This window comes from Saccopteryx bilineata, chromosome 5 (assembly GCF_036850765.1).
Source record: "Saccopteryx bilineata isolate mSacBil1 chromosome 5, mSacBil1_pri_phased_curated, whole genome shotgun sequence".
Lineage (NCBI taxonomy): Eukaryota > Metazoa > Chordata > Mammalia > Chiroptera > Emballonuridae > Saccopteryx > Saccopteryx bilineata.
In genome coordinates, this window is record NC_089494.1 from 8,564,368 (window position 1) to 8,580,086 (window position 15,719).

The window sequence follows — 15,719 nt, forward strand, 5'->3', positions numbered from 1 at the left end:
TGGGGAGAGAGGATAGAGGAGAGGACTGGAGTAGCAGGAAGAGAGTGTAATCTAGGAGGCACAGAAAGAAACATTTTGAGAGAGAGCCACCCTAACCTCTGGGACGAATCACTCCCCAAATCTGAAGTGAATATTTCCCCTGGAAATAGCAATACCAGCAAAGGGAAGCAGGACACCAGCCAAACAAGCTCTCCCACGGCACTCAGAGCAGAGTCGCATAGAAGAAGGGAGCTTTCAGGGCTACAGTAGTGATTGTTAGGGTCTGAGCTACAGCATCCCCACCCACACGGCTGAGGGCTCGGCTGAGGGTGGGTGGCAGAGGGACACAGAAGCGTGGTTCTGTTGGCAAGGGCAGAAGTTAGCTGGCCACCACTGAGGCCCAGGTGTGAGCTCAGTATTGCCCGGCTAGGGAGGAGGGGATGTGCAAAAGTGGTCAAGCCCAGCTGCGGGCTACTGGCAATCCAGCCTGCGGGGGAAAGGCAGGAGCCCTGGAAGGGATGGAGACCCGCCCTTGAGCAAGGGTGCAGGAGCACAGCCTTTCCCCGCCCGCGGAACCGAGGCTTGTGGCCTGAAGCGGGAACTAGCTCCTCCCACAAGGGTGGAGTCAAAAGCCCAGAACAGGTGGAGTACCGCTACTGAGTGTAGGCACACAGTCCCACACAGCCTGTGGAGCCAAGGCTTGCAGCCATCCCACGAGCGGGCTCTTCCTGCAAGGGCGGGGCGAAAGCCTGGAATCAGGCAGAGACCCACAGCTGAGCAAAGGTGCTCAACTCTGTCCTCAGAGCTGAGCATAATGCCACCCATGAGGGCAGGGCATAGGCCAAGGCCACCAAGCCTTGTACACCCGAGCACGTGGTCACAGCCACTTCTGTGAAGGAGAGGCGGAAACCACAGCAACAGCCCCAGTGGGCAGGCACTGGCAACGCCCATACCTGAATGCCCTAGGCAGCAACAGCAGAGGGGGTGGCGGGTCAGCAGAGGGGGTGACGGGTCTGCAGACAGACCAGACCTAGGGAATACAGAGGTCACACCCAGTGGACTCCAGTGGCCAAAACCTTCTTTTACACAGACAAAATGAGAAGGCAGAGAAATGCAACACAAATGAATCAAGAAAAATCCCCAGAAAAGGACCTGAATGAGTCAGATATAATCAAATTACCAGATGCAGAGTTTAAAATAACGATTGTTAGGATGCTCAAAATATTAGAACAATAGATGGTCATTAAAAACACTTAAATAAACAGATAGCAAATATAAAAAAGGACATTGAAATAATAAAAAAGAATCAGTCAGAAATGACAAGTACAATATCAGAAATGAAGAACACAATGGAAGGAATTAAAAGCAGGATGGATGAAGCTGAGAATCGAATCAGCGAGTTAGAGGACAAGATAAATAAAGGCACAGAAGCAGAGCAGAAAAAAGAAAAGAGACTCAAAAAGTCTGAGGAAACTCTTAGAGAGCTCTGTGACAACATGAAGAGAAATAACATACGCATCATAGGGGTTCCTGAAGAAGAAGAGATAAAACAAGGGATAGAGACTTTGTTCAAACATATCATAGCTGAAAACTTCCCTCAATTAAGGCAGGAAAACATCTCACAAGTTCAAGGAGCACAGAGAACTCCATTAAAGAGAAATCCAAAGAAATCTACAGCAAGACACACCATAATTAAAATACCAAAGCTAAGTGATAAAGAGAAAATATTAAAAGCTGCCAGAGAAAAAAAGACTATCACCTACAAAGGAGCCCCCATAAGGATGACTTCCGACTTCTCAACAGAAACACTTGAGGCAGAAGGGAATGGCAAGAAATATTCAAAGTAATGCAGAACAAGAACCTACAACCAAGACTACTTTATCCAGCAAGGCTATCGTTTAAAATTGAAGGAGAAATAAAAAGCTTTCCAGACAAAAAAAAAAACAAAAAAACTCAAGGAATTCACTACAGCCAAACCTAGGCTGCAAGAAATGCTAAGGGGCCTGTTGTAAATAGATCAAAGGAGAAAAAGAATACAGCAAAAGAGAAAAACAGTTTTAAAGAATAAAATGGCAATAAACAACTACATATCAATAATAACCTTAAATGTAAATAGATTAAATGATCTGATCAAAAGACATAGGGTAGCTGCATGTATAAGAAAACTCATACATATGCTGTCTATAAGAGACACACCTTAAAACAAAAGATGCACACAGACTGAAGATAAAAGGATGGAAAAAACTATTTCACGCAAATGGAAATGAAAAAAAAGCTGGGGTAGCAATACTTATATCAGACAAAATGGACTTTAAAACAAAGGCTATGGTAAGAGATAAAGAAGATCACTACATAATGATAAAGAGAGCAACCCAACAGGAAGATATAACTATTATAAATATCTATGCATCTAATATAGGAGCACCTAAATATATAAAGCAGACTTTGATGGATTTAAAGGGCGAGATCAACAGCAATACTATAATAGTAGGGGATTTCAATACCCCAGTAACATCACTAGATAGATCCTCTAGAAAGAAAATTAACAAAAAAACAGCAGACTTAAAGGACATATTAGATCAACTCGATTTAATATCTTCAGAACCTTTCACCCTAAAACAGCAGAATATACATTCTTTTCAAGTGCTCATGGTATATTCCCTAGGATAGACCCTCTCAACAAATTTGAGAAGATTGAAATCATATCAAGCACTTTTTCTGATCACAATGGCATGAAATTAGAAATCAACCACAACAGAAAAACTGAAAAATACTCAAACACTTGGAAACTAAATAGCATGTCATTAAATAACGAATGGGTTAACAATGAGATCAAAGAAGAAATTTAAAAATTCCTAGAAATGAATGATAATGAGCATACATCAACTCAAAATTTATGGGACACAGCAAAAGCAGTCCTGAGAGGGAAGTTCATAGCATTACAGGCATACCTCAAGAAGCTAGAAAAAGGTCAAATAAACAACTTGACCCTGCATCTGAAAGAACTAGAAAAAGAACAGCAAGGAAAGCCCAGAGGTAGTAGAAGGAAGGAAATAATAAAGGCCAGAGCAGAAATAAATGACATAGAGGCTAAAAAACAATACAGAGGATTAATGAAACCAGGAGCTGGTTCCCTGAAAAGGTAAACAAGATCAATGAACCTTTAACCAGACTTACCAAGAAAAAAAGAAGACTCAAATAAATAAAATTAGAAACGAGAGCGGAGAAATAACAACTGACACAACAGAAATACAAAATATTGTAAGAAAATACTATGAAGAACTGTACAGCAGAAAACTAGACAACCTAGATGAAATGGACAAATCCCTTGAAACATAATCTTCCAAAACTTAATCTCAAAGAATCAGAAAACCTAAACAAACCAATTACACAAATGAGATTGAAACAGTTATCAAAAAACTCCAAAAAAAGAAAAGTCCTGGGCCTGATGGCTTCACAAGTGAATTCTACCAAATATTCAAAGAAGAACTAACTCTTAAACTTCTCAAGCTATTTCAAAAAATTCAAGAGGAAGGAAGACTTCCAAGCTCCTTTTATGAGGCAAGTATAATTCTGATTCGAAAAACAGGCAAAGAAAACACAATGAAAGAAAACTATAGGCCAATAACCCTGATGAATTTAGATGCTAAAATCTTCAACAAAATATTAGCAAACCAGATCCAGCAATATATGAAAAAAATCATACAACATGATCAAGTGGAATTTATTCTTGGGAGACAAGGTTGGTACAATATTTGCAAATCAATCAATATGATTCATCACATAAACAAAAGGAAGGAGAAAAACCACATGATAATTTCAATAGATGCAAAAAAAGCATTTGATAAAATCCAGCACCCATTCATGATCACAACTCTCAGCAAAGTGGGAATATAGGGAACATACCTCAAAATGATAAAGGTAATCTATGACAAACCCACAGCCAACATCATACTCAATGGACAAAAATTAAAAGCAATCCCCTTAAGATCAGGAACAAGGCAGGGGTGCCCCCCTTTCACCACTCTTATTCAACATAGTTCTGGAAGTCCTAGCCACAGCAGACAAGAAGAAGAAAGGCATCCCAAATTGGAAAAGAAGAAGTAAAACTATCATTATTTGCAGATCATATGATATTGTATATAGAAAACCCTAAAGTCTCAGTCAAAAAACTACTGGACCTGATAAATGAATTCAGCAAGGAGGCAGGATATAAAATTAATACTCAGAAATCAGAGGCATTTTCATACACCAACAATGAACTGTCAGAAAGAGAAATTAAGGAAGCAATCCCCTTTACCATTACAACCAAAAAAATAAAGTACCTAGGAATAAATTTAACCAGGGAGATTAAAGACTTATACTCAAAAAATTATAAAAGGGAAGATACAAACAAGTGGAGGCATATTCCATGCTCATGGTTAGGAAGAATAAACATCATTAAAATGTCTATATTACCCAAAGCAATTTATAAATTCAATACAATACCAATTAAAATACCAATGACTTACTTCAAGGATATAGAACACATATTCCAAAAATTTATATGGAACCAAAAGAGAACACAAATAGCCTCAGCAATCTTGAAAAGGAAGAATAAAGCAGGAGGTATCACACTTCCGGATATCAAGTTATCAATATATTATAAGGCCATTGTACTCAAAGCAGCCTGGTACTGGCATAAGAATAGGCATATAGATCAATGGAACAGAACTGAGAACCCAAAATAAACCCACACTTTTATTGACAACTGATATTTGACAAAGGAGGTAAGAACATACATTGGAGTAAAGACAGCCTCTTCAACAAATGGTGTTGGGAAAATTAGACAAAAAAATAAAATGAAACTGGACCACCAACTGACACCATTCACAAAAATAAACTCAAAATGGATAAAAGACTTAAATGTAAGCTGTAAAACCATGAGCATCTTAGAAGAAAACATAGGCAGTAAGCTCTCCGACATCTCTCGCAGCAATATATGTGCCGCTTTATCTCCACGGGCAAGAGAAATAAACAACAGGATAAACAAATGGGACTTTATCAAACAAAAAAGCTTCTGCACAGCTAAAGACAATAAGAACAGAATAAAAAGACAAACTATACAATGGGAGAATATATTTGACAATATGTCTGATAAGGGGTTAATAACCAAAACTTATAAAGAACTTGTAAAACTCAATACCAGGAAGACAATCCAATCAAAAAATGGGCAAGGCCCTGGCCGGTTGGCTCAGTGGTAGAGCGTCGACCTGGCGTGCAGAAGTCCCGGGTTTGATTCCCGGCCAGGGCACACAGGAGAAGCGCAGACATCAGAGATATACAAAGAATTATTGTAGAATACTACAAAAAACTATATGCCACCAAATTCAACAATCTAGATGAAATGGATAAATTCCTAGAACAATACAACCTTCCTAGACTGAGTCATGAAGAAGCAGAAAGCCTAAACAGACCAATTAGCAGGGAGGAAATAGAAAAAACTATTAATAACCTCCCCCAAAATAAAAGTCCAGGCCCAGAGGGTTATACTAGTAAATTCTATCAAACATTCAAAGAAGACTTGGTTCCTATTCTACTCTAAGTCTTCCAAAAAATTGAAGAAGAAGCAATAGTTCTAAACACATTTTATGAGGCCAATATAACCCTCATACCGAAACCTGGCAAGGATGGCACAAAAAAAGAAAACTACAGGCCAATAACTCTAATGAATACAGATGCTAAAATACAAAACAAAATACTAGCAAATCAAATACAACAACATATTAAAAAAAAATACATCATGATCAAGTGGGATTCATCCCAGAATCTCAAGGATGGTTCAACATAGGTAAAACGGTTAATGCAATACACCATATCAACAAAACAAAGAACAAAAACCACATGATCTTATCAGTAGATGCAGAAAATGTATTCGATAAAATACAACACAATTTTATGTTTAAGACACTCAACAAAATGGGTATAGAAGGGAAATATCTCGGCCCTGGCCGGTTGGCTCAGTGGTAGAGCATCGGCCTGGCGTGCAGGGGTCCTGGGTTCAATTCCCGGCCAGGGCACACAGGAGAAGTGCCCATCTGCTTCTCCACCCCTCCCCTTCTCCTTCCTCTCTGTCTCTCTCTTCCCCTCCCACAGCCAAGGCTCCATTGGAGCAAAGTTGGCCCGGGCACTGAGGATGGCTCCATGGCCTCTGCCTCAGGCGCTAGAATGGCTCTGGTCGCAACGGAGTGATGCCCTAGATGGGCAGAGCATCGCCCCCTGGTGGGTGTGCTGGGTGGATCCCGGTCAGGCGCATGTGGGAGTCTGTCTGACTGCCTCCCCGTTTCCAACTTCAGAAAAATACAAAAAAAAAAAAAAAAAGAAGGAAAATATCTCAACATGATAAAGGCCATATATTATAAACCATCAGCTAACATCATATTAAATGGCATAAAATTGAGGACTTTCCCTCTTAAATCAGGAACAAGACAGGGTTTCCACTCTCCCCAATCTTATTTAACGTGGTGCTAGAAGTTTTAGCCCAGTGGTTCTCAACCTTTCTAATGCCGTGACCCCGCAATACAGTTCCTCATGTTGCGGTGACCCCAAACCAAAAAATAATTTTGGTAGCTACTTCATAACTGTAATTTTGCTACAGTTATGATTCGGAATGTAAATACCTGATATGCATTATGTATTTTCCGATGGCTTTAGGCGACCCCGCTGGGGTCGCGACCCACAGGTTGAGAACCGCTGTTCTAGCCAGAGCAATCAGACAAGAGAAAGAAATAAAAGGCATACATATCAGAAGTAAAGGTATCACTTTTTGCAGATGATATGATCCTATACTTCGAAAACCCCAAAGACTCCACTAAAAGATTACTAGAAACAATAAACCAATACAGTAAGGGCGCAGAATACAAAATTAATATACAAAAGTCCATAATCTTTCTATATACCAACAATGAAACATTAGAAAACGAACTAGCCTGACCAGGCGGTTGCGCAGTGGATAGAGTGTTGGACTGGGTTGCGGAAGACCCAGGTTCGAGACCCCAAGGTCACCAGCTTCAGTGAGGGCTCATCTGGTTTGAGCAAAAAGCTCACCAGCTTGGACCCAAGGTCGCTGGCTCGAGCAAGGGGTTACTCAGTCTGCTATAGCCTCACAGTCAAGGCACATATGAGAAAGCAATCAATGGACAACTAAGATGTCGCAACAAAAAACTAATGATTGATGCTTCTCATCTCTCTCCGTTCCTGTCTGTCTATCCCTCTCTCTGACTCTCTGTCTCTGTGTAAAAAAAAAAAAAAAAAGAAAATGAACTAAAAAAAATCCCCTTCATGATTGCAACAAAAATAATAAAATACCTAGGAATAAACATAACAAAGAATGTAAAGGACCTATATAATGAAAACTACAAAGTATTGTTAAGGGAAATCAAAAAAGGTACAATGAAATGGAAAAATATTCCTTGTTCTCAGATAGGAAGAATAAATATAATCAAAATGGCCATATTACCCAAAGCAATATATAAATTTAATGCAATTCCCATCAAAATTCCAATGACATTTTTTAAAGAAATGGAACAAAAAATCATCAGATTTATATGGAACTATAAAAAACCCCGAATTGCCAAAGCAATCCTAAGGAAAAAGAATGAAGCTAGGGGCATTATAATACCTGACTTCAAACTATATTATAGAGCCATGACAATCAAAACAGCATGGTATTGGCAGAAAAATAGACACTCAGACCAATGGAACAGAATAGAAAGTCCAGAAATAAAACCACATATATATGGTCAAATAATTTTCGATAAAGGGGCCAAAACACACAATGGAGAAAAGAGAGCCTCTTCAACAAATGGTGCTGGGAAAACTGGAAAGCCACATGCAAAAGAATGAAACTCGACTATAGTTTGTCCCCTTGTACGAAAATTAATTCAAAATGGATCAAAGACCTAAATATAAGACCTGAAACAATAAAGTACATAGAAGAAGACATAGGTACTCAACTCATGGACCTTGGTTTTAAAGAGCATTTTATGAATTCGACTCCAAAGGCAAGAGAAGTGAAGGCAAAAATAAATGAATGGGACTATATCAGACTAAGAAGTTTTTGCTCAGCAAGAGAAACTGACAACAAAATAAACAGACAGCCAACTAAATGGGAAATGATATTTTCAAACAACAGCTCAGATAAGGGCCTAATATCCAAAATATACAAAGAACTCATAAAACTCAACAACAAACAAACAATGCAATAAAAAAATGGGAATAGGACATGAACAGAAACTTCTCCCAGAAAGAAATACAGATGGCCAACAGATATATGAAAAGATGCTCATCTTCATTAGTTATTAGAGAAACGCAAATCAAAACTACAATGAGATACCACCTCACACCTGTTAGATTAGCTATTACCAACAAGACAGGTAATAGCAAGTGTTGGAGAGGCTGTGGAGAAAAAGGAACCCTCATTCACTGTTGGTGGGAATGTAAAGTAGTACAACCATTATGGAAGAAAGTATGGTGGTTCCTCAAAAAATTGAAAATAGTCCTACCTTATGACCCAGCAATCCCTCTACTGGGTATATACCCCCAAAACTCAGAGACATTGATACATAAAGACACATGTAGCCCCATGTTCATTGCAGCATTGTTCACAGTGGCCAAGACATGGAAACAACCAAAAAAACCCTTCAATAGAAGACTGGATAAAGAAGATGTAGCACATATACACTATGGAATACTACTCAGCATAAGAAATTATGACATCAGATCATTTACAACAAAATGGTTGGATCTTCATAACATTATACGGAGTGAAATAAGTAAATCAGAAAAAACTAAGAACTGCATGATTCCATACATAGGTGGGACATAAAAACGAGACTAAGAGACATGGACAAGAGTGTGGTGGTTGGGGAGGGGGGATAGGAGAGGGAGGGAGAGGGGAAAGGGGAGGGGGAGGGACACAAAGAAAACCAGATAGAAGGTGACGGAGGACAATCTGACTTTGGGTGGTGGGTATGCAACATAATTGAATGACAAGATAACCTGGAGATGTTTTCTTTGAATATATGTACCCTGGTTTATTGATGTCACCCCATTAAAATTAATACAAATTTATTTTTTAAAAAAAGATATTTGGTCACACTCTGTCCTGAATCCCTCATCAAAACTTTCATGAAGGTGCTTGACACCTTTTCAATTTTTGTGAAAGAAAATCATTCTTTTTAGCACATACTGTAAGGTCAACTATTATGATATGATTGATCACATAGACTCCGTTTTATTCTCCTCGGTGGATGAACCCAGTGCTCCATTCACATGCAGTATACCCTTATAATTGAATGTTGTGACCTCTCTGCTGTTCATCATGAGCTTGTCTTTGCCAAAGCTACAGTCTCCCACTGACACAACTCCACTTCCTCTTTGTACTCTCACTATGACTCTAACTTGCACATATCTTAATAAATGACAAAACTGCACAGGTGACGACTTCGAGTTTCAATGCAGAACTTCTGATACATCAAAAGTAAACAATACATTTGATAGTATTTCTATAAAAAAGGATAGTCAAGTGACCAAAAGTTCCTATGTCCCAACCAGTAACTGCTACTTTCAGAACATTACCTAATGAACATCTTTCTTACTTCTTTTTTCTTTTCTTTTCTTTTAAACTCCCTTACGTATTTAATCAATACAGATCTAATATGCAAATGAAGCTACCAGATTAAGTGTTGTAAAGAAGGAATAAGTTTAAAATTCCTGCAAAATTCTTTTATATTTTGAATATTAGTATGCGTGATTCAAGATCTGTAGGTAATAAACAAAACAGGAATACCTCACTTCTCTATAGCGCCTAACCCAATTACTATACCCTCTTCTATAAACAAATCTTTAGTGTATTTCCGCTCAACTTTGTTTGATGTCCCAGCTGATAAGAATAGCCTATATTATTCACTTAGGAAAAAGCAATGGCTCATCTGAAATTATTTTCTAGAGGTTTACTTAAACCTTACTGTGGTAAGCAGAACTCTAAAAAGACCCTCCACGATTTCCTTTCTAAACTCTGTGAATGTCATATTTCCCAATTTTTAAGTTATGTTATAATGCAGAAGTGATATTAAGAAACAAATGTTATCAAGACAAGAGATAACCAATGCTGGTGAGAAAAGGGAACCCGTGAGCACTGCAGATAAGATTGTAAATTTGTGCAACCAGTAGAGAAAACCGTATGGAGATTACACAAAAACATAAACATAGAACTACCATATGATGCAGCAATTTCATTTCTGGGTAACTATCCAAAAAACACAAAATAGCTATGTCAAGGAGATAGTGCCCCCTTGTTCACTGAAACATTTTTCACAATGCCAAGAAATAGAAACAACCTATGTATCCAACAACAGATAAATAAATAAAGAAAATGTGATACAGCCTGACCAGGTAGTGGCACAGTGAATAGAGCGTTGGACTGGGATGCAGAGGACCCAGGTTCGAGACCCCGAGGTCGCCAGCTTGAGCGCGGGCTCATCTGGTTTGAGCAAAAAAAGCCCACCAGCTTGAACCCAAGGTCGCTGGCTCCAGCAAGAGGTTACTCAGTCTGCTGAAGGTCCGCGGTCAAGACACATATAAGAAAGCAATCAATGAACAACTAAGGTGTTGCAACGCACAATGAAAAATTAACGATTGATGCTTCTCATCTCTCTCCGTTCCTGTCTGTCTGTCTATCCCTCTCTCTGACTCACTCTCTGTCTCCATAATAAGTAAATAAATAAATAAATAAATAAATAAATAAATAACAATGTGATACATACACACAATGGAATTCATAAAGAAAAAAGAAGAAAAAGAAAGGAACATCATGCATTTTGCCCATTTTAACAGCATGGATGGACCTTGAAGGCAGTACGTAAGTGAAATACGCCAGAGAAAGACAAATACTGTATGACTTCATTTAAATGTGAAATCTTTAAAAAAAATAGAAAAAGAGAACCAATTTGTTTTTGCCACAGTGGGCAATGGAAACTAGAGGAATTGAAAGAAGGTTATCAAAACGTATAAACTTCCAGTTGTAAGATAAACAAGTACTATAAATGTAATATACACCATGATGACTATAGTTAACACTGTTGTATATTTGTAAGTTACCAAGAGAGTAAATTTTAAAAGTTCTCATCACAAGGAAATATACTTCTTTTAGTGTGTCTATATGAGATGGTGGATCTTAATTGAAATTACTGTAAATATTAGTTCACAATATATGTAAGTCAAGTCATTATGCTATGCACCTTAAATTTATACAGTGTTGTATGTCAATTATAGCCCAATAAAACTGAAAGGAAAATAGAATTTAGTGAATGACAGAAAGAAAAGGAAGGAAGGAAGGAAGGAAGGAAGGAAGGAAGGAAGGAAGGAAGGAAGGAAGGAAGGAAGGAAGGAATTTCCTCCTGGTGGGTCCAATTTAACTACAGAAGCCCTTTAAAAGTAGAGAGTTTTCTCTAGGTAGTATCAGAAAAGGATGCCATAGATTCAAAGATTAAGAAGGATTGAGAAAAACTCTACAAGCTATCACTGGATTGAATATATATGGGTCATACATCAAGGAAAGTGAGTGGCCTCTAGGAACTAAGAATGAGCTCTGGCCACCATCAGCAACAAAACTGGAATCTCAGTCCTACAATCACAAGGAACTAGATTCTGTCGACAGTTTGAATAAATCTCCCCAGAGTCTCCAAATAAGAGTAAATAGTGGACATCTTGATTTTAGCCCATGACACGTTAAGCATAGGACTGTATTGCACCCATCCAGACTTGCAACCCACAGAACTGTAAGACAATAGGTCTTGTGTTCAGTCACTAAGCTCTTGGTAATTTTTCATGCAGGAATGGAAAATTAACATCCCTTGCCAACTCTTGAATAAGACCTGAGGGGTTTAAAGTTCATTTGTGCATCCTCTCTCATCCAATATATAAATCACCTCCTCTAATACTCTATAGATCTAAATCATCCTTAATCTACTCATTGAACTGGCAAAACAAAAAAAAAGCTACTCATACAACACTTTTGAATAAAAAACTCCTGGTTTGTAAAACAACAGGCTATTGTCTAAGTAAGCCATAATCTATTGGCTGAAGAATACTGTGTAAAGAAATGCCACAGAGTAACCCAAAATTACCCAAAAACGAATTACTAAAAGACAAATAAGAGGATATATAAAGAGAATTAACTGGATGTGGAAGACAATGGGTGTCAAAATTTTTGTAATAGCCGTTCTACATTTGATTACATCAAATATCTTAGAGCCCCTCTCACAGAGTACACAAACCAAAAAGACCTCCGTGATCTCGGAATACCCCCTCAACACCCATTTACACTGGTCCCCCAATTATCATAACCCTTCTCTTTTATATGTACATAAAAATAGGCATATGCTACTATTTAAATAATATTTTTTCATTTCAACAGTTGAACATGTTTACTATTTTGAATATACACAACATACAGTTTAAAAACACAGATGAAAAGTATAAACATCATCTACAGTTCAATGGCTGAATGTAATCACTACATATGTTTTTGTGGATGAATTGCCATGGATTTTTTTCTGTATCTCTGTGTTTATATATAGAGATGGATAAACACAAATAAATACGCATATACACATCTGCACCCATGTATATGTTTGTGTGTACATAGAATTATATGTATATGTTTTTTACCACATGTGCACACACACAGACACACCCAGTTTGCTTTCTTCGTTGAGCCTTCTTTGGAACATCTTTCCAAATTAACAAAAATTTCTTGACCCAGTAAAGAAGCCGTATACTGGGGAAGCAGTGTCTCCCTATCAGCCTGATCATTTAATTCTGGATGACTACGTGGAGGAGAATAAACCGTTTTGTTGAGGCCTCTGCCTTTCCAGGCCTCTCTGTTCCAGTGTCTTGGCCTCCCTCCCGCCTGACGGAGCAGCAGGGAATCCGAGGGCCCTCCGGGGTCTGCGGGGCCACAGGCGTCCCCAGGACAGTCAGAGGTGGGACTCCCGCACCTGGCCTGCTTACCTTTGCCGCGGGGGTTTCTCCACTGCTTCCTTTTCATTCTTGTCCAGGAATGTCCTTTCTTTTTTTCTTCAAAAAGGAAGAGGATAAAGTTAATTATTCAGAACCATGAATATAATTCTCAAAGCCTTGTAGGTTTGGTAGCATTCGAGGACTTTTTTCAGACTTTGATCCACCAAAAAAGAAAAAAAAAAGGCGGGGGGGTTCCTAATTATCATGGGAGCAGCGTGAGGTTGATTACAAAGATATATCCTGCGCTGCAAAGACTTGGGAGACAAGAAGAGACAGCCTTCACTGTTTTGTTTTTTAAAGGCAGACAACAAACCGCAGCCGGTGCCCTAGACTGGATGAAAATTGTGGTTATGTACAGCATGTTCCCTTCGTAAGTGTCCATTCAAACGTGCGATGGGAAGCACTCTTCATTATTCCATTCCTAAGGAATGTCATGGACCCTATACAAGTCGAGGAAACAGTCTTGACTTTGATATGGAGGCATTTCCATGAAATAATCCCTGGACTCCCGCAGGTATGAGACAGATCGTCTCACTTGTGTTTAATCAAGTGCCTGAGGCCCCTGGAGAAGGTAAGGACCCACAGTGGGTCTTTGTGTGACTGTTTTCGCTTTCGTGTGAATGACATGAAACACGTGAATGTGAGAAGACCACTGGCACTGGTCAATAGAGGTGGTATCTTATTATTAGGAATGTCATGCCGGTCAGCTACTAGATTTCTACTGCTGAAGGCGAAGCCTCAGTCCATGGAGGGAGGCCCACTTCGAGGTGGGTCAACTCAGTTCTAGGACTTACAAGGCAGGAAGGGCCTGAAAGTCATGCCCTTCAAGTAGAACTGGTACATTCAAGAATGTGGGGACGGTGACCCAAGGACAGCTGGGCTGTCTCCTTCACAGCAAACAATGATCGCACGGTGTCCTGAATTCAAGATTCCCCTGGTGGCCTGGGCCTGGTGTTCACATGCCTGGCTAAGCTGACAGCCGGTGTCCACAGGGCTGCTGTGGCTGCTTGGTTTCACAGCCAACGTGGCAGAAGCCAAAGCAAATTTGGTCCCTCCTCTGGCTGGCAGAACTCAGACAACTGGGCTTTCGCACGGGGCCTAGGTGCTGTGCTAGTCAAGCGGAAAACCACGGGCTGGCAAGGGGCAGGTACCTCTCTCTCAGACCGTGACTGTGGACATGAACTTGTGGGGAACTCTCATGGAAATGCCCAGTACCTGGTCTCTGCAGACAGAGGCTGACACCACGATTCTGATGTCGGGGCTACTGCTGCACGCCAGGCTCATGACTTCCCCCAAAGCCCGCCTGCTCATCCCTCGGTCAGGGAGCCATCACTCGGCGCTTTCTCTGTCTGCTCCTGACACACTGATCAGGCCGCCAAGCCCTCCTGTGGCTGTGTGTGGGGCGTCAACGCAATCCACACTTCAACTTACAGAGCAGCTGACTGGCCACACCATTGCGACCCTAGAAGCTTGTGCGTGTCATGAGCCTGGCTGGCTGGGCCATCTGAGTCTGACAATGGTGCGTCTCCCAATGCACTGATCATGTGACTCAACATCCCTCCTCTCCTGTCTACACACCTCTGTATGGCTCTTTGGTCACTGAAGACAGCTGTTCCCAGAAAAGGACCAGCTCCTCCTGCATCATGATCAGGACCAAAGCACTGAGGGTGAACGGTGTTATATCGGCTGATTCTAAGAAGTCAGGATTCTGTCCTGACCTGCCCTGGACGACGCCTCCTTTTCCAACCACCCTGAGTGCCTGGGGGAGTCAGATTTAGTTCTGGCTACATTTTATGAAATGCCTTTTCCTGCTTGTATCTGATCCTTCTGGATAAAAAGTCTGAGTAACAATGAAAGATGACTGAGGAAGAGAGATGCAGTTATAGCCACTGGGAGGGTACACACAGATTTTGGGGGACAGTCGAGGAAGAGCAAAGATCCAGGCATCTGAGGAAGGAACACCATACACTTTAGGACGTCCGAGGGAGGAAGAAGCATTAATAATATCTGTCTCTCAGAACCGCCGTGAACCCTTCTTCCAGGCCCATGCGCGTGGTCCAGCTCTCCCACCGAGGAGATGCTGGGTCTGCCGTTCTGTCTGGTGCAGAGGAAACAGGAGCCGTCCCCTGCCTCTGCACCCCCAGGCAGAGCCCCTCTGAGCAGCAAGGACTAGACGCAGTGAATGGAAGTGGGAACGATCAGGCCACAGCCAGGGCTCACACGGGGGCACTCTTCATCTGGCCCTGGCTGGTGCCCATCACATGAAGGGGCCTCACTGTAAATGCTTCTCTCCCAGGGTCCCTGTGTATATGCCCTTGAGAGGATGCTTCTTAAGTGAAAGCCAGGTACTCACTGGCCTCGCTCACGGAAACGTGGTGAACGGCAGATTGGGAGTGGGCCCAGGAGACCCAGAGCACTTAGGGTTAAATGCTGTGAGAAACAAACCAGATGGCCTCAGTCCCACCCCCACTGGTCCAAGTAGTGAAGGGGCTGGTGGAAGTGGTGTCTTCATGGGGAAATTCACCGGAGTGCCCCGGGTGAAGTGGGTTTGCTCAGGGCACTTCTTGGTGGACTTCCATGCGCCTCCGAGTATCTAATGTAGCCGTCCAGGCCCGAGGGCAGACGTTTCCTGACTGGTATAGAACAGAGAACGTCTCCCTCCTCAGAAATATCCCGGA

The 15,719-nt window shown here is 40.8% G+C and overlaps 1 protein-coding gene across 8 annotated transcripts in view; it reads right to left on the reverse strand.

Moving 5' to 3' along the window:
- LOC136337979 (nuclear body protein SP140-like protein) overlaps positions 1-15,719 on the reverse strand; it is an 85,717-nt gene that overhangs the window by 20,237 nt on the left and 49,761 nt on the right. For all 8 annotated transcript variants that reach the window (XM_066279930.1, XM_066279931.1, XM_066279935.1 and 5 more), the window contains one exon: positions 13,033-13,098. In XM_066279930.1, the coding sequence (XP_066136027.1) occupies positions 13,033-13,098 (66 nt within the window). The remainder of the gene's footprint in view (positions 1-13,032; positions 13,099-15,719) is intronic.